Raw genomic sequence first — 20119 nt, forward strand, 5'->3', positions numbered from 1 at the left:
GCACAGACCATATAAGTCTGCCCAGCACTATCCCCGCCTCCCAACCACCGGCTCTGGCACAGACCGTATAAGTCTGCCCAGCACTATCCCCGCCGCCCAACCATCAGCCCCGGCACAGACCGTATAAGTCTGCCCAGCACTATCCCCGCCTCCCAACCACCAGCTCTGGCACAGACCATATAAGTCTGCCCAGTACTATCCCTGCCTCCCAACCACCGGCTCTGGCACAGACCGTATAAGTCTGCCCAGCACTATCCTCGCCTCCCAACCACCAGCCCCGCCTCCCAACCACCGGCTCTGGCACAGACCGTATAAGTCTGCCCAGCACTATCCTCGCCTCCCAACCACCAGCCCCGCCTCCCAACCACCGGCTCTGGCACAGACCGTACAAGTCTGCCCAGCACTATCCTCGCCTCCCAACCACCAGCCCCGCCTCCCAACCACCAGCTCTGGCACAGACCATATAAGTCTGCCCAGTACTATCCCTGCCTCCCAACCACCGGCTCTGGCACAGACCGTATAAGTCTGCCCAGCACTATCCTCGCCTCCCAACCACCAGCCCTGCCTACCACCACCGGCTCTGGCACAGACCCTATAAGTCTGCCCAGCACTATCCCCGCCTCCCAACCACCAGCCCCGCCTCCCGATCTTGACTAAGCTGCTGAGGATCCATTCCTTCGGCACAGGATTCCTTTATGCTTAGTGTAATTTGGGAGAAAGGGTAAGGAGGGATAAAATTAAAGAGAGATGGAAAGAGAAGGATGGGAGGTTGGTATTTAAGTCAGAACAGAATTGGGGGTGGAAGTTGGCGAGATTAGGTTGGGGCATTTGGGTAGAATGAGAGAGGAGCCCTTTTACTAAGCCGTGATAGGCTCTACGCACGTGCAGCGAGCGCCAAAATGAAAGTACCGCCAGGCCAGCACACCCTCTTGGTGGTAATTTCAGATTTGGCACGCACCCATAATGCCTGGATGAATTATGTACTTCCTCCTACATGCACCGGTTCCGGCGGTAATCAGCACTCGGTGCGCGCCAACCGTCATCGAGTGTGAGCCTATACCGCTAGATCAATGGGTGGTGTTAAGGGCTCAGGCCGGTTTTGGGCGTGCAGTGATTTCGTTTTTACCGCAGGCCCTTTTTCTGTCCCATTTAAAAAAAAAAATAAAAAAAACACAAAATTTTTTTGTAGATGCGGTAAAAACTGGCCCGGCACATGCGCAACACTACCGCAGGCCACTTTTTACCACGGCTTAGTAAAAGGACCCCCCGAGTTATCAGATGCAAGTTCATGGATAGAAAATTACCATTCCAAGGAAACGTAATAAACTATATCACATGGACCACACATTCCCTCGGATTCTTTATAGGTTCCTCACAGATGGGCACGGAGCCTACATGTGTGTATAAACTAATTAGTCGACTGGGTGTTAACTAGCAATTATTAAAGTTTATTGGGCTTGACTGGCACTAATTTGGATTCACGCACGCATCTGCCTAGGCACCATTCTAAAATGCCAGGCACCCATCTAGAATACCAGGGTTTTGTGGCCAACTTGTGGAGGAGTGGCCTAGTGGTTAGTGTGGTGGACTTTGGTCCTGGGGAACTGAGGAACTGAGTTCGATTCCCGGCACAGGCAGCTCCCTGTGACTCTGGGCAAGTCACTTAACCCTCCATTGCCTGCTGCATAGAGCCTGCCATGAGTGGGAAAGCGCGGGGTACAAATGTAACAGAAAAAAAAAAAAAACTTGTGTGACAGGGTTTACATTTTTTTTTGATTAGCTTTCAAAGGTGACCCTTCTTCTTCAGATCAGAAATGAGCAAATGTTGACAATAAGTAAAACACAAAAGCATTCCAATGACAGTCTCACAGGAAGAGGCTGGGTTAGGCAGTGGCGTTCCTAGGGGGGGGGGGGGGGGCGGACACCTGGGGCGGCGACCGCCCCCCCGGGAACAGCCCCCCCCCCCCCCCCGATGCAGCGCGGACCCCCCCCCCCGGGTGCACGCCTCTGGGGGGGGGTGCCGCAGCGAACGCCTGCTCAGAGTTCCCTGACTTCGCGCGTTCGCTGCAGCTCCCTCTGACCTGGAACAGGAAGTAACCTGTTCCAGGGCAGAGGGAGCTGCAGCGAACGCGCGAAGTCAGGGAACTCTGAGCAGGCACGTGCCGCGGCACCCCCCAGCGGCGTGCACCCGGGGCGGACCGCCCCCACCGCCCCCCCTTGGTACGCCACTGGGGTTAGGTTAGGTGAGAAAAAGGGAAAGCTGGATGGGTGATAAGTGGGTGACAAAGCAGTATAATTTTATGGTATATAATGGGATTTAAAACCCAAATCTTTAAGTCCTGTCTGTTGTGTGTAGGGTCTTTAAAAATTAAATTTAGTTTCAGGATCTTCTTTTTTTTTTTTTTTTAATGCTTTGGTGGATGGCGTCTGTGTCTTTTGTTATGTTTGGTCGTCATTCTCTTGTCTATTCTGTCCTATCTAAATATTGTTCCTGTGTCCTTGTTTGAACTTTAGTTTTATAGTTTTGTAAAACTGCTTTGATGTATCTCGCTAAAGGCAGTATATCAAGTTTAAATAAACCATAAACTATAGTCCTTCCCTCTATACTCCAGAACCTGTGCGGATAGTTGTGTCCATCAACCAGCAGGTGGAGACAGAGAACTGAAAACTAAGCTGGGACTTCTCTCTCTTGGCATCCAGTTCAGCTCCTCAGTATTTACATAGACAAGCAGTATAGAGCAGGGGCGTATCTGCGTGGGGCCATGGGGGCCTGGGCCCCCGCAGATTTCGCCCTGGACCCCCCCCCCAAACTCCCGCCAACCGAGCCGAGGTCTTTTAAAGTTCTTTTTCGTCCTCAGAAGTCCATGCTGTTCAAAGCTGCTCCTTTCGGAGTCTGACGTCCCTGCACGTTGTATGTGCAGGAGACGTCCTGCACGTACAACATGCAGTGACGTCAGACTCCGAAAGGAGCAGCGACGTCAGACTCCGGAGGACGAAAAAGAACTTTAAAAGACCTCGGCTCGGCTGGCAGGGGTTGGGATCCCCCGCCAGCCGAAGGAATATTTTTAAAGGAAGCGGCAGGAGGAAGTGGACCTCGGCTGGCGGGGGTTGGGGTCCCCCACCAGCAAAGGTAGGCGACGACGGCGGGGGAGGGGGGTATAATGTGCCCCTCATCTGGCCTTGGGCCCCCACCCTACCGCCGCATTTCAGATACGCCTCTGGTATGGAAGAACTCAGAATAAACGCAACCACCTTAAACAACTCACTAACATTCCATACTACAAACCCCAGGACAAGCAGTTGCTTCCCATGTCTCTTTCAATAGCAGACTGAGTTATTTAAACTTCTCCATCATATCCCCTCTCTCCTGTTTCTCTTCCAGCGTACACATATTGAAGTTCATAAGCCTGTCCCTATATATTTTATGATAGAGACCGCTTACCAATTTAGTAGCTGCCCTCTGGACCGACTTCATCCTTTGTATATCTTTCTGCAGGTGCGGTCTCCAGAATTGCACACAGTACTCCAAACGGGGCCTCACCAGCAGTGGCGTACCAAGGGGGGGTGGGGGGGGCGGTCCGCCCCGGGTGCACGCCGCTGGGGGGGGGGGGGGGGGGGGGTGCTGTGCGCCGGTCAGCGTCGTTCGTTTCCATGCTCCCTCTGTCCCGGAACAGGAAGTAACCTGTTCCGGGGCAGAGGGAGCATGGAAACGAACGACGCAGACCGGCGCACGGCACCCCCCCGGAAGCGGCGTGCACCCGGGGGGGGGGTTTCATTCGCCGGGGTGGGGGGGTGTCCCTTCGCCGGGGGGGGGGGGGGGGGGCGCGCTGCACCCAGGGGGCGGGGCGCATCAGCGATCCGCCCCGGGTGTCAGCGCCCCTCGGAACGCCACTGCTCACCAGAGACATAAGGACAATATCATCTCTTTTCTCCAGCTTCTCATCCCTCTCCTTATGCACCCAAGCATTCTTCTGGCTTTGATCGTCGCTTTTTCTACCTGTTTGGCCACCTTAAGGCCATTAGATATAATCACCCCCGAGTCCCACTCTTCTTTTGTACTCAGAAGCACTTCACCCCCTATATTGTACCATTCCCTTGGATTCAAGTGCATGATTCTGCGTTTCTTAGCATTAAATCTTAGTTGCCAATCATCGGACTATTCAAGCTTCACTAGATCCTTCCTCATGCCATGCGGTTAAGCTGGACGGTTGAGTGCTGAGTATCGGCATCTAACCGGCGAAATGCTGATTCCACCCCCAGAATGCCCCAAAATAGCTGGTTTTGAGTTCAGTGCTAACCGGTTAAGTGACAGTTTTTAAGCCGCTGACAGCCATGGGCAGATATTACCTGGGATATTGCATTGAAAATCCAGTCAGTCTGCCACCCAGAAGTTACGTGGGTGCCAGCTGATTCAGTGCCAAGGTAAGACCGCCCTAAAAGCAGTCCTATCCGCCCCTTAGCTACGTGGGAACCAACTGTGAATATGGCTCCTCCCCGAATCCGCCCGCAAACCACCTGGCACTAACTGCAATGTGGGACGTCAGCCACAGCCAATATCCTGAATATCAAATGGGCCTGAGCCTAATGGTTAGTGCAGTTGCCTAAAGGTCAATTCCCTTTGCAGCTCCGTGTGACCCTGAGCAAGTCACTTAGGGGTCCTTTTACTAAGCCCGAGTTACCACTCGGCAACTGCGTGGCCAGTGCGGTAATGTCATTTTATGCGTGCTTCTGAAAATATTTTTACTTTCTGGCACGTGGGTGGTAATTGGCATTTGGGCACGCATAGACCATTACCACCCGGTTACTGCGCGAGTCTTTACCGCTAAGTCAATGGCTGGCGGCACGGTCTCAGACCCAAAATGGACGCGTGCCGATTTTGCCACACGTCCATTTTCAGTCAAAATTGTTTTTTTAAAAAAGGCATTTTTTTTTACAGGTACGCTGAAAAATGTTTCTGAGTACGCCCAAAACCCGCGCCTACACTACCACAGGCCATTTTTCAGCGCATCTTATTCAAAGGATCCCCTTAGCCCTCCATTGCCCCAGGTACAATATATCTTATACTGTAGAGGAGTGGCCTAGTGGTTAGAGCACCGGGTCTTGCAATCCAGAAGTGCTGGTTCAAATCCCGCTGATGCTCCTTGTGATCTTGGGTAAGTCACTTAACCCTCCATTGCCTCAGGTACAAACTTAGATTGTGAGCCCTCCTGGGACAGAGAAATATCCAGAGTACCTGAATGTAACTCACCTTGAGCTACTACTGAAAAGGTGTGAGCAAAATCTAAATAAATATTGGAGATTCTACATGGAATGTTGCTATTCCACTGCAGGACGTCAGACTCACAGAAACAGAAGCCTGTGCGGCCGCGTTGCTGATCTGCAAGGGCAGGCTTCTACATGGAATGTTGCTAGTAAAGGAGTGGGCCTAGTAGTTAGTGCAGTGGAACATCGAAGGTTGCTACTATTTGAGATTCTACATGGAATGTTGCTGAGTGGAGGAGTAGCCTAGTGGTTAGTGCAGTGGAACATCGAACACACACTATTTCAGATTCTAGATGGAATGTTGCTATTATTGGTGATTCTACACGGAATGTTGCTAGTGGAGGAGTGGCCTAATGGTTAGAGCACTGGTCTTGCAATCCAGAGGTGGCCGGTTCAAATCCCACCCCTGCTCCTTGTGATCTTGGGCAAGTCACTTAACCCTCCATTGCCTCAGGTACAAACTTAGATTGTGAGCCCTCCTGGGACAGAGAAATATCCAGAGTACCTGAATGTAACTCACCTTGAGCTACTACTGAAAAGGTGTGAGCAAAATCTAAATAAATATTGGAGATTCTACATGGAATGTTGCTATTCCACTAGCAACATTCCATGTAGAAGCCCACCCTTGCAGATCACCACCAATGCGGCTGCGCAGGCTTCTGTTTCTGTGAGTCTGACGTCCTGCACGTATGTGCAGGACGTCAGACTCACAGAAACAGAAGCCTGCGCGGCCGCGTTCCTGATCTGCAAGGGCAGGCTTCTACATGGAATGTTGCTAATGGAGGAGTAGCCTAGTGGTTAGTGCAGTGGAACATTGAACATTGCTACTAGTTGAGATTCTAGATGGAATGTTGCTATTATTGGTGATTCTACATGGAATGTTGCTAGTGGAGGAGTGGCCTAATGGTTAGAGCACTGGTCTTGCAATCCAGAGGTGGCCGGTTCAAATCCCACCGCTGCTCCTTGTGATCTTGGGCAAGTCACTTAACCCTCCATTGCCTCAGGTACAAACTTAGATTGTGAGCCCTCCTGGGACAGAGAAATATCCAGAGTACCTGAATGTAACTCACCTTGAGCTACTACTGAAAAAGGTGTGAGCAAAATCTAAATTAATAAGTAATAAATACTGTTAGCCCATTAGGGACAGTGAAAGTACCTGTACAATTCTACGCAAAGTGCCTTGAATCGTGCTCGAAAGAGGTGGTATATCAAATTAACAAACAAATTGAACAGTTAAATGCAGCTTAAATCACACAAATGTTGGCCTCTGAGACTTTAGGTGAAGCAGTTACAGCCACAAAACCTTGCTTATGTATACGAGTGTGAATAAGTGCCTGGACAGAGAAACAGAAAACGCAGCCTAATCGGTGTTCCAGTAAAAGCATTAAAGCAGAGCGTAGAGGTAATTATTCAAAATTTCTCACCTGGGTAACGGCTGGGAGGTCTCATTCAGGAACGCATAGGTGATCCGCAGGTTACTGTGACATGAATTGTCTATACCACATTCCTTTTTAAAGTGAATCTGAAATCAATCAGGGTGTGGAAAAAACAAAACAAAACAATGAATGTCACAACTCGAAAAACACATAGACAACTGCATCCCTGTCAGATGGGGTTCATGAGCAAAACTGCCAGACGGCAGGAACGAATGTGAATTTTGTAAGCCACACAGACCTATTCTGACCACTAGGGGGCTGTCTGTCTTCAGAGTTCACATCTATAACACATAATGCCAATTGCTGACCTCCGTGTGGTCTTCAGTGCTCTGGTCCTCATTCAGAACAGGGAAGTTATCCAGTGAACGCATGCTCTGCCGGGCCCGGACCTCCTTTTCATAGATGGAATAATTCATAGACAGTGAGATGTGGTGAAGTTTGTCCCGAATTGTCTCCTGTATGGGCAAGAGATGAGGGGTCAGCATTTGACATTCCACTACCATGCCCAGTGGCGTTCCTGGGGGGGCTGGCACCCGGGGTGGATCGCCGATGCGCCCCGCCCCCCCTGGGTGCAGCACCCCCCCCCCCTGGCGAAAGGACCCCCCCGTGAAGGACCCCCCCCCCCCCCGCCGGGTGTACGCCGCTGGGGGAGTGCCGGGCGCGCCTGTCCTCCGTTGTTCCATGCTTCTTCTCTGCCCCGGAACAGGAAGTAACCTGTTCCAGGGCAGAGAAGAAGCATGGAACAACGGAGGACAGGCGCGCGGCGGCGGCGGCACCCCCCCCCCCCCCCCAGGAAGGCCACTGCCATGTCATCTATTAATACAGATGCCATCTACCTATCAAATTACCAGCCTGCCCTCCCTCCCTCTGCTCTCCTTCCCTGTCTTATTCACCTAATGCAAGAAGATATCCAGCACTGGCCAGGAAGACCAATGAATCTAACCTTTAATCTTCCCCCTTCCCCCAAGAAAAGATCAGCAATTCCCCCACTTTCACCTCTTTCTCCTCCTCCCCCCATGGCAGGCCAGCATCTTCCCCATGTCCATCATCCCATGTCCCTCCTACTCGGTGGTCTAAATTTTTCCCTTACTTCTCCCCTGTTCCTTAATACTGTGTCAGTACCATGGTAAGCCGAACAGCGTGAACAAGCAGGGAAGCTCAAAGCTGAACAAGGAAACATGAGGTCTCAGAGCATGCACACGCTGAAAGCTGCTGCATCCCCACCCACTCCATAACAGGAAGTCTGTGTTGGAATGAGCAGGAACATGTCTTCAATGCATGCATGTGCTGAGGCCCTGCGATTGTCAGTTAGCTGTCGGTTTGCCCGAACATTCTCGCTGTTAAGTGGCCAGTCGGCAGTCTAGGTGACTGCCTAGTTTATCTAATGGTAGCATTGGCCCTGCAGTCCAGTCAGACCCTTCCAATGCTGGGACAGAAAAGGTAAGGATCCAAGCATGGGAACAGGACTATATGACTCAGGAAAAATCCTGGGACATGAGCTCAAGATTAGCTATTACCCTTTCTGTGTGATCTGTCACACAGGGACAAGTTTAGAAAGGATTTCTGTGTATAAAGCCCAGTCAACGTTTGCCAGCAGGGCCGGTCCTAGGGTCTGTGGCGCCCCCCAGCAGCCTCATCATTTGAAAGCCCCGCCCCGTCTCTAGCCTTCCCTTCCTTCGTGAGTTGGTTCTGCAGTCCCGCCCTTGAGGAAATGTAACCACTCGCCTCCACCTACCCTCCTCTCTTCCTTCCCCTTCACATTAATTGATTTGATTTGCTTACTTTATTTATTTTTTGTCTATTAGATTGTAAGCTCTTTGAGCAGGGACTGTCTTCTAGGTTTGTGCAGCGCTGCGTATGCCTTGTAGCGCTATAGAAATGCTAAATAGTAGTAGTAGTAAGGCGGGACTGCGGAACGAACTCACAAAGGGAGGGAAGGCTAGAGATGGGACAGGGCTTTCAAATGATGTGGCTGCTGGAACGGAGGTAAATTAAAGATTTAAAGCACCAAGGGCGGCGCAGTATGGCGCTGCAGCGGCGCCCTTGAAGGCAGGCGCCCCCCTGCAGTGCTTACCCCGCTTACCGGGTTTGACCGGCCCTGTTTGCCAGGGAGCTCTAACAAAAGACATACAGCTAATTTATGGGTATTCAGCCATCTTCTCCATGTAGGCCAGACCACTGCATGTGCGGATAAGTTATCAATATAAAAGTCAGGACTGCTAGCTGTGTGGTCCAAATACACAAATAAGCTCATGCGGATAGTGGTTGAATATCATCACTTTGTGGATAAATTGAGGCCCTGATCCTGCTGAAGTGTAATATGGGGCAAAACGTAGACCGCGTGCGTCGGCATTTTGATTAGACCAGCGCCGTTTTTTTTTTCATGTCTGTGTTAGATCAAGTCCTGGACTTGCGTCTAAGGGTATGAGAGAAACAGAAATACGAAGGTAAGATGTACGATATCCTATATAATAAAACTCACCTTCAACGTTCTAAGGACAGTGACGTCACTGTCCCTTCCTTCCAGAACGGTTCGTAAGACCGTGGTGGTGAAGCCACCGAAATCACCCAGGCTAGTGGCCCCGCCCTCGCGTCAAACGTCATGACGTCGAGTGCGGAACAATGGCGTCCGGTGCGTCCAACAGGTGCAGAGCAATGGCGTCAGAATGACGAAGGGGTCCGTAGGTAGGTAGGGAGGGAGAAGGAGGTGACGAAGGGGTCGGTAGGTAGGGAGGGAGGGAGAGGGGGGGTTGGGGAGGAAAACCTCGCTAGCGCCTGTTTCATTTGCTCCTGAACCGGGCCTGTTTTACTAGTGTATATATAATTTCGTTGGTGATGCCCCACCTAGAGTAGTGTGCTCAGTTTTGGAGGCCGTACCTTGCGAAGGATGTAAAAAGAATTGAAGCGGTGCAAAGAAAAGCTACGAGAATGGTAAGGGATTTGCGTTACAAGACGTTTGAGGAGAGACTTGATGACCTGAACATGTATACTCTGGAAGAAAGGAGAAACAGGGGTGATATGATACAGATGTTCAAATATTTGAAAAGTATTAATCCGCAAACGAACCTTTTCCGGAGGTGCGAAGGCAGTAGAACGAGAGGACATGAAATGAGATTGAAGGGGAGCAGACTCAGGAAAGATGTCAGGAAGTATTTTTTCACGGAGAGAGTAGTGGATGCTTGGAATGCCCTCCCGCCGGAGGTGGTGGAAATGAAAACGGTAACGGAATTCAAACTCGCGTGGGATAAACATAAAGGAATCCTGTTCAGAAGGAATGGATCTTAAGGAGCTTAGCCGAGATTGGATGGCAGAGCTGGAGGCGGGGATAGTGCTGGGCAGACTTATACGGTTTGTGCCCTGAAAAGGACAAGTACAAATCAAAGTAGGGTATACACAAAAAGTAGCACATATGAGTTTGTCTTGTTGGGCAGACTGGATGGACCGTGCAGGTCTTTTTCTGCCGTCATCTACTATGTTACTATGTTACTATGTGTAGGTTTAAACAGTTGAACATAAACATAAGAGTAGATCAGACCAATGGTCCATCTAGCCCAGTATCCTGTTTTCCAAACAGTGGCCAAGCTAAGTGACAAATACCTGGCAGAAACCCAACACTACATACTACAAATCCCATTTCCTCTAGGAACTTGTCCAAATCTTTTTTAAACCCAGATACGCTAACCGCTGTTACCACATCCTCCGGCAAAGAGTTCCAGAGCTTAAATATTCGTTACGTGAAAAACTATTTCCTCCTATATGTTTTAAAAGTATTTCCATGTAAATTCCTCAAATGTCCCCTACAGTAAGTACCTGAATACAGTGGGGGAAATAAGTATTTGATCCCTTGCTGATTTTGTAAGTTTGCCCACTGACAAAGACATGAGCAGCCCATAATTGAAGGGTAGGTTATTGGTAACAGTGAGAGATAGCACATCACAAATTAAATCCGGAAAATCACATTGTGGAAAGTATATGAATTTATTTGCATTCTGCAGAGGGAAATAAGTATTTAATCCCTCTGGCAAACAAGACCTAATACTTGGTGGCAAAACCCTTGTTGGCAAGCACAGCGGTCAGACGTCTTCTGTAGTTGATGATGAGGTTTGCACACATGTCAGGAGGAATTTTGGTCCACTCCTCTTTGCAGATCATCTCTAAATCATTAAGAGTTCTGGGCTGTCGCTTGGCAACTTGCAGCTTCAGCTCCCTCCATAAGTTTTCAATGGGATTAAGGTCTGGTGACTGGCTAGGCCACTCCATGACCCTAATGTGCTTCTTCCTGAGCCACTCCTTTGTTGCCTTGGCTGTATGTTTTGGGTCATTGTCGTGCTGGAAGACCCAGCCACGACCCATTTTTAAGGCCCTGGCGGAGGGAAGGAGGTTGTCACTCAGAATTGTACGGTACATGGCCCCATCCATTCTCCCATTGATGCGGTGAAGTAGTCCTGTGCCCTTAGCAGAGAAACACCCCCAAAACATAACATTTCCACCTCCATGCTTGACAGTGGGGACGGTGTTCTTTGGGTCATAGGCAGCATTTCTCTTCCTCCAAACACGGCGAGTTGAGTTCATGCCAAAGAGCTCAATTTTTGTCTCATCTGACCACAGCACCTTCTCCCAATCACTCTCGGCATCATCCAGGTGTTCACTGGCAAACTTCAGACGGGCCGTCACATGTGCCTTCCGGAGCAGGGGGACCTTGCGGGCACTGCAGGATTGCAATCCGTTATGTCGTAATGTGTTACCAATGGTTTTCGTGGTGACAGTGGTCCCAGCTGCCTTGAGATCATTGACAAGTTCCCCCCTTGTAGTTGTAGGCTGATTTCTAACCTTCCTCATGATCAAGGATACCCCACGAGGTGAGATTTTGCGTGGAGCCCCAGATCTTTGTCGATTGACAGTCATTTTGTACTTCTTCCATTTTCTTACTATGGCACCAACAGTTGTCTCCTTCTCGCCCAGCGTCTTACTGATGGTTTTGTAGCCCATTCCAGCCTTGTGCAGGTGTATGATCTTGTCCCTGACATCCTTAGACAGCTCCTTGCTCTTGGCCATTTTGTAGAGGTTAGAGTCTGACTGATTCACTGAGTCTGTGGACAGGTGTCTTTCATACAGGTGACCATTGCCGACAGCTGTCTGTCATGCAGGTAACGAGTTGATTTGGAGCATCTACCTGGTCTGTAGGGGCCAGATCTCTTACTGGTTGGTGGGGGATCAAATACTTATTTCCCTCTGCAGAATGCAAATAAATTCATATACTTTCCACAATGTGATTTTCCGGATTTAATTTGTGATGTGCTATCTCTCACTGTTACCAATAACCTACCCTTCAATTATGGGCTGCTCATGTCTTTGTCAGTGGGCAAACTTACAAAATCAGCAAGGGATCAAAAACTTATTTCCCCCACTGTATATGTAAACCGCTTTGAATGTAGTTGCAAAAACCTCAGAAAGGCAGTATACCAAGTCCCATTTCCCTTCCCCCCTTTGTACTTTTGGAACGAGTAAAAAATCGATTTACTTCTACACCACTCCGGATTTTGTAGATCTCAATCATATCTCCCCTCATCCATCTCTTTTCCAAGAGGAAGAGCCCTAACCTCTTTAGCCTTTCCTCATACGGGAGGAGTTCCATCCCCTTTATCATTTTGGTCGCTCTTCTTTGAACCTTTTCTAATTCTGCTATATCTTTTTTGAGATACGGCGACCAGAACTGAACACAATACTCAAGGTGTGGACGCACCATGGAGCGATACAAAGGCATTATAGTATTTTCGGTCTTATTCATCATCCCTTTTCTAATAATTACTAGCATCCTGTTTGCTTTCTTGGCCACTGCCGCACACCTCTTGTGTATACGCTGTTGCATATAACCCCTGAAGACGCCTTAGAGCGAAACACGGACTGTGTACAGGTTATGTATAATGGAGAGTATATAGGGTCAACAGACATTTGGGGAAAAAAGTGGCTGGTAACTGGATAAGAAGAGATAAAATGATAGGGTAATCCTCATATGAAAGATGAGAATCTATGAGTGGAGGAGTGGCCTAGTGGTTAGGGTGGTGGACTTTGGTCCTGAGGAACTGAGGCACAGGCGGCTCCTTGTGACTCTGGGCAAGTCACTTAACCCTCCATTGCCCCATGTAAGCCGCATTGAGCCTGCCATGAGTGGGAAAGCGCAGGGTACAAATGTAACAAAAATAAAATAGATACTATTGGAGATTCTACATGGAATGTTGCTACTATTGGACATTCTACATGGAATGTTGCTACTATTGGAGATTCTACATGGAATGTTGTTTCTATTGGAGATTCTACATGGAATGTTGCTATTCCACTAGCAACATTCCATGTAGAAGGTTGCGCAGGCTTCTGTTTCTGTGAGTCTGACGTCCTGCACGTATGTGCAGGACGTCAGACTCACAGAAGCAGAAGCCTGCGCGGCCACATTGGTGATCTGCAAGGGCCGACTTCTAGTGGAATAGCAACATTCCATGTAGAATCTCAAATAGTAGCAACAGTGGAGGAGTGGCCTAGCGGTTAGGGTGGTGGACTTTGGTCCTGGGGAACTGAGGCACAGGCAGCTCCTTGTGACTCTGGGCAAGTCACATAACCCTCCATTGCCCCATGTAAGCCGCATTGAGCCTGCCATGAGTGGGAAAGCGCAGGGTACAAATGTAACAAAAATAAAATAGATACTATTGGAGATTCTACATGGAATGTTGCTACTATTGGACATTCTACATGGAATGTTGCTACTATTGGAGGTTCTACATGGAATGTTGCTACTATTGGAGATTCTACATGGAATGTTGTTTCTATTGGAGATTCTACATGGAATGTTGCTATTCCACTAGCAACATTCCATGTAGAAGGTTGCGCAGGCTTCTGTTTCTGTGAGTCTGACGTCCTGCACGTATGTGCAGGACGTCAGACTCACAGAAGCAGAAGCCTGCGCGGCCACATTGGTGATCTGCAAGGGCCGACTTCTACATGGAATGTTGCTAGTGGAATAGCAACATTCCATGTAGAATCTCAAATAGTAGCAACAGTGGAGGAGTGGCCTAGTGGTTAGGGTGGTGGACTTTGGTCCTGGGGAACTGAGTTCAATTCGCATTTCAGGAACAGGCAGCTCCTTGTGACTCTGGGCAAGTCACTTAACCCTCCATTGCCCAATGTAAGCCGCATTGAGCCTGCCATGAGTGGGAAAGTGCCGGGTACAAATGTAACAAAAAAAACAAAAAATAATGAATCTATAACAGAGCACTGGACTGGTTCAGATTAAAGATAAGTGTTTTAAATTCGGGACAGGTGTAGATCGAAGAAAAGAGAAGGATATTGAATTATTTTATTGAATCTGGACTGGGGCAAGAACTGTGAACATTATATTACGAGATGTAAAAAGCTGGAAATGTGTAAGTTATGACATCATCGTATGTTTAAGAAAGTTTTGTGCTATGGATACATTGTGGAGTGTAAGTTGAGAAAATAGTAGAATGAGGGGTCCTTTTATTAAGCCGAATAAGCGTCTACCTGCGCCCAACATGTGCCAAAATGGAGTTACCGCCCGACTACCGCGTGGCTCTTGTGCTAATTTCATTTTTGGTGCGAGTCCGATACACGCGTCTGAAAAATATTTTTTTTATTTTCAGACATGCGTAACGGACACGCGTCAACTGGCATTTGACGCGCGGTCATTACCGCCCAGATTCTTTACCGCTGGCAGTAAGGTCTCAGACCCAAAACGGACACGCGACAATTTTGATTTTGCCGCACGTCCATTTTCGGCAAAAAAAAAACAAAACCCTTTTTCACAGGCCGCTGAAAAATGGCCCATTTTTTTCAGCGCATCTTTGTAAAAGGACCCCTGAGTGAGCAGGAGAGGGAAATGTATGACAATGAGTACTGGAAAAAGATTTTATGTAATTATTTGGAATTTTGATATAACTAAAGATTATTATTTAGGGAGAATAATTTTGTGTGATTTATATATCTAAAGATAAACTGATAAATGTCATCCATATACTTATCTATATAGTCAAAATTTCTGCATTTGTCAGCCCAGCATTTCCAAAAAGAAAACACACACACACACACACACATATATATATACAAAGTCAGAACCCAATGCTGACCATATAAGAGCGTTTCAATACGTCAAGAAAATATTGCTATTCAGTACATCTTGCAATGCAATTATCACTAACTAATTGTTAAAGAAATACAAATCCATTTTAGATAATGACCAACTTGCAGACCTTATTTCAGAGCAGTAAAAGTGCTTAAAACTGCGGCACATTCAAAGCCTGGGGAGGGAACCGCTTTGCTCAAAAAAAAAAAAAAAACTTTAGGCCAGTCCAGTGGCTCAGCGAAGGCGGTTCTCAAAATCCTCAAAGAAAGGGGACACCTATGCCCCGATGCTCAGGAGCAAACACGGGCGCTGGAAGCCATTAGCACCCAACTAGCACGGGCATTAGTGAGCGCAGAATGACTCTCTGGCGCGGGAAACGAGCGCACCAGAAATTAGTGTAAATAGCATGCCACAAGAACATCCCGCAAATTTCTCAATTTGAACTTCCCCAGCTGTAAAGGACTAAAATACAAGCTGATGCATGCCACCACCTTCTCTTACACGAGCATGCAGATATGGAATGCTCTACCCACAGACCTGAAATCAATTGTTGAAACCAGTGGTGTAGCTAGGGTAGTTGACACCCGGGGCCGGTCATTTTTTAACACCCCCCCCCCCCCAAATCCAGTACTAGGCATACCGAGAATACAAAACACTCAGGACCTATAGTACAATTCTACCATACCATAAGCAGTCATTTCTACAAGTCACACAAGCATCTTAAACGCTACAGTGAGCACTAGAACATCAATTCACCTATTGTAAAACGAAAACAGACAGATTAGTACAGATCGTCGATCCTGCACAGTCAATGCCAACCGAAAGCCATGTCTTTCACAAACACAGATACTCCCTAATCCACTATAGAATAAGTAATCATAAACTTTCTATTTAGACAAAAATTAAACTGAACCCCCAAGATGCCAGACTCTGCATACAATGCAACACCACAGAAACAGAAAATGTCCCCTAGTACTGTGCAAAATATAAAGACAGCAGATGTAAATTTGAAAAAACTAACAAGTACCAATCACCACTTTACAAATTAACAAATAGAAATAAAACAAATATTATAGAAAATAAAATACCATTTTATTGGACTAATACATTTAGCTGTCAGAGGCCAAAACCTTCTTCCTCAGGTCAATACAGTATAGTGTGTTACAGTGTCCTATCCTGACCTGAAGAAGGGGGTTTTGTTCTCCGAACGTTAGTCAAAATTTATTAAAATTAGTCCAATAAAAAGATTACCTTGTTTACATGTTCTATTATAAACATTTATTAACACAGCTACAATACTACTTTATCCTAAAGCAAAAAAATATAAAAAATATATTTTATTTACAGTTTGTCGTCTCTGGTTTCTGCTTTCCTCATCTTCTTTTCACTGTCTTCCTTCCATCCAGCATCTGTCTTCACTCTCTCTCTGAAATCCAGTGTCTGCCCTCTCTAATGTCCCTTCCATCCAGTGTCTGCCCTCTCTCTCTGCCCCTTCCATCCACCATCTGCCCTCTTTCTCTCTCCCCCTTCCACCCACCCATCTGCCCTTTCTCTCTGCCCCTTCGATCCGTCTGCCCTCCCTCTCCCATCCATCCAGGGTCTGCCCTCCCTCAAGCTCCCCCCCTTCCATCCAGGGTCTGTCCCCTCTCTCTGCCCTCTCTTTCCACCTGCACCTAGTTCCAGTTCCAGCCCACATCTCCCACCTGCCACCCTTTTCAGCCCCACTATCCCACCAGTCCCCAGCCCTTTTCTCCAATCAGTCCTGGGCTTCAGCCCCCAGCCACTTCTCCCTGTCCCCTTTTCAGCCCCTAGTTTCAACCCCAGCCCTTTTCTCTCACCAGTCCCGAGCTTCAGCCCCAGCCAGTTCTCCCTGTCCCCTTTAAAGCCCCCAGTCCCCACAGTTTCAGCCCCTGCCCCTTTTCAGCCCCCAGTTCCAGTTTCAGACCCCTTCTCCCATGAGCACTTCCCTCCCCAGTCCCCTTATCCCCTCTGAGCACCCCAACCCCTCCCCAATCCCCTTCTCACCTCTGAGCTCCCCCCCCTGACCCAGTCCCGTCCCCCCTCCACTGAGAGCCACAGAGCCCTCTTCTCCTGCCACTGCCTGCCTTTTTCTTTTTTTAAATCCGTGCAGCCACGCAGGCAGCGCTTCGCATCTGTCCTGCGTGTGCTGTGAAAGATGTAAATCGCCAGCGCTGGCGTCGGGCCTTCCCTCGATGTCCCGCCCTCGAGGAAATAGGAAGTTACCTCACAAGAGGGTGGGACATCGAGGGAAGGCCCGATGCCAGCGCTGGCGATTTACTTCTTTCACAGCACACGCAGGACAGATGCGAAGCGCTGCCTGCGTGGCTGCACGGATTAAAAAAAAAAAATTTAAAAGGCAGGCAGTGGCAGGAGAAGAGACGCGACGGAGCACCCCCCACCCGCGGACACCCGGGGCGGACCGCCCCCACCGCCCCGCCCTTGCTACGCCACTGGTCAAAACAAATAACTTTTGCAAATCTCTGAAGGCATACTTCTTCAACAAGGCCTATAACGAGAGCCAACAGCTTCACTAATTCACTTTCCCAACCCAACCAGTTATGAAAATCCACTTCTACTATCACCCGCCAAATCACTTCCTCTTTTTCCCTACTTCATCTCTACACACTACTAACTGTATCTGATATTCCGGAATGACAATGTCATAACAAAACTATGTAAGCCACATTGAGCCTGCAAATAGGTGGGATAATGTGGGATACAAATGCAATAAATAATATAGTACTCATGTGGACTACATTAGCATGTTAATGAGGTCATTTCCAATTCCCTCCCAAAGCTCAGGGTACAGCACACATAACAAAGCCACCCTTACTGCTGAAAAAGGTGGATGTTTTAGAGGATTTCTCATGATTCTTTCTGTAAAATCTAAGCCTTTGAAGTAATATGGAGGAAATGCACTAAGGCTTTTTTCTGTTCAATTGTTTCATTGTACTCCATCTTGTGGTGTGATTTGATTAAGTACTATTCAGTCTGATCTATAAAATTGCTACATTTAATTCTAAGGGTCTTGTTCACTTAGCCATACTGTAGGTGCCCTAATACTAGCTTACCTTAGTAAACTGGGCCCTAAATTAAAAGATTAAAAGACCTCATAGACCTACCAACCAGAAACATAACAGGATCAACACGAACATACCTAAATCTCCACTACCCAAGCTGCAAAGGACTCAAATACAAATCAACTTATGCATCCAACTTCTCCTATATAAGCACACAACTATGGAGCGCATTACCAAACTTTGTGAAACCAACGTATGACCACCTAAACTTCCGGAAATCACTAAAAACTAACCTGTTCAAAAAGGCATACCCCACTGATCCAACTCAAATGCCTGAACCCTGCAACACAACGAAACCAAAGCTCGTACTGGACATAACTTAACTCTTCCTCCCTACGATTCCCTAATGTGTCTGTTACACATGATCTTTATTCTACCACATCATCACTTTGTATTTGTTCATACCGGAATTGGCGACTGCCATTACGGTACTATGAAAGCCACATTGAGCCTGCAAAGAAAAATGTCAGGAAGTATTTTTTCACGGAGAGAGTAGAGTGGTGGATGCTTGGAATGCCCTCCCGCGGGAGGTGGTGGAGATGAAAACGGTAACAGAATTCAAACATGCGTGGGATAAGCATAAAGGAATCCTGTTCACAAGAAATGGATCCTCAGGAGCTTAGCTGAGATTGGATAACAGAGCCGGTAGTGGGAGGCGGGGCAGACTTATACAGTTTGTGCCAGAGCCGGTGGTTGGGAGGCGGAGATAGTGCTGGGCAGACTTATACGGTCTGTGCCAGAGTCGGTGGTTGGGAGGCGGGGCTGGTGGTTGGGGGGGCGGGGATAGTGCTGGGCAGACTTATACGGTCTGTGCCCTGAAAAAGACAGGTACAAATCAAGGTAAGGTATACACAAAAAAGTGGCACATTTCTTGGGCAGACTGGATGGACCGTGCAGGTCTTTTTCTGCCGTCATCCACTATGTTACTATGTAAATAGGTGGGAAAATGTGGGATACAAATGTAACAAATAAATAAATAACAAAACCCGAAAAGCTTATATTTAAAGGTGTAGAAAACAGATGCCAATGTGTGCTTCACGTTCGGGTTTTGTCTGGCGCATGCGCCCAGGAGCTAGGCAACCCGTGAAACTCTTCTGCGCATGCGCCAAGCACGTCCCTTCTCCTTGCTTTCACTTTAACAGTGCACACATAATGTGCACACCATTTCCTTTGATCATTGGGCGAGCTAATTTCTGTGCCGTTCCAGCGGTATTTTTTCACTGCAGCCGTTCTGAGCGTCAGGCTTCTAGAGATTAAACTCACAGCTCACATCAGCCGAGTCTGTAGCTCCCCTCTGAAGACCGTTCCTGCAACGACTAGGTGGCATTAGAAAATCACTATCCAGCTTATAATCGAAAGAGAAAACACCTACATTGCGACCCAAATCGGGAGATGGGAGTCTTTCTCCCGTGGGCACCCAAATCGGTATAATCGAAAGCCGATTTTGGGCGTTTCCAACTTCAATCCGTCGCGGAAACGGGTGAAGTTGATGGGGGCGTGTCGGAGGCGTGGTGAAGGCGGAACTGGGGCGTGGTTATCGGCCGAGGAGAGATGGGCATCTTTAGGTGATAATCGAAAAAAAAAAGGCGTTTTTACCGCGATTTTGGGTCACTTTTTTTGCACCCTTTTTTTTTTCACGAACAGGTCCCAAAAAAGTGCCCCAACTGACCAGATGACCACTGGAGGGAATCGGGGATCACCTCCCCGGACTCCCCCAGTGGTCACTAACCCCCTCCCACCAAAAAAAACCCGATGGGATGGAGGAGCGATAGGAGGAACTGCCACCCTAACCAAAAAAAATCTTTATTTTATTTTTATATGAATAAGGGGATGTAAGGATGCTTTCGCTTAACCTCATCTTAGAAAATTTATTAAATTCCCTCCCTCTAAAAACACAAAGCCCCTGAAACAAAAATTTGGACGCGATTCACTTTACTGTGGGTTTTATTTTCATTTTTAAACAGAGAAGAAGCTACTGTATATACAAAGTCATTAATCCTCGCGGTCTGCGTACAAGAACTAGCAAAGCAACCTCCTATAAAAATGAACAATATTTAAAAGATTCCAAAAATTGGTCTCCTGGAAAGTGTCTGTTCTGCAATGTATACTTGAAAAGAAAAGCAATGCCCCCAAACACGTTGCTCAGGGTTACATTCACCACATAGAAATATAATATTGCAACAGAGCGG

General features: G+C 47.9%; 1 protein-coding gene across 1 annotated transcript in view; it reads right to left on the reverse strand.

Annotated features, from left to right (window-relative positions):
• Positions 1 to 20119, reverse strand: part of ITGA3 (integrin subunit alpha 3) — a 162907-nt gene that overhangs the window by 24841 nt on the left and 117947 nt on the right. The window contains exons 14-15 of the mRNA XM_030220498.1: positions 7007 to 7153; positions 6687 to 6784 (exon numbers count right to left, since the gene is read on the reverse strand). Coding sequence (XP_030076358.1) covers positions 6687 to 6784; positions 7007 to 7153 — 245 coding nt within the window. The remainder of the gene's footprint in view (positions 1 to 6686; positions 6785 to 7006; positions 7154 to 20119) is intronic.

Source organism: Microcaecilia unicolor, chromosome 12, assembly GCF_901765095.1.
Source record: "Microcaecilia unicolor chromosome 12, aMicUni1.1, whole genome shotgun sequence".
NCBI classification, from domain to species: domain Eukaryota; kingdom Metazoa; phylum Chordata; class Amphibia; order Gymnophiona; family Siphonopidae; genus Microcaecilia; species Microcaecilia unicolor.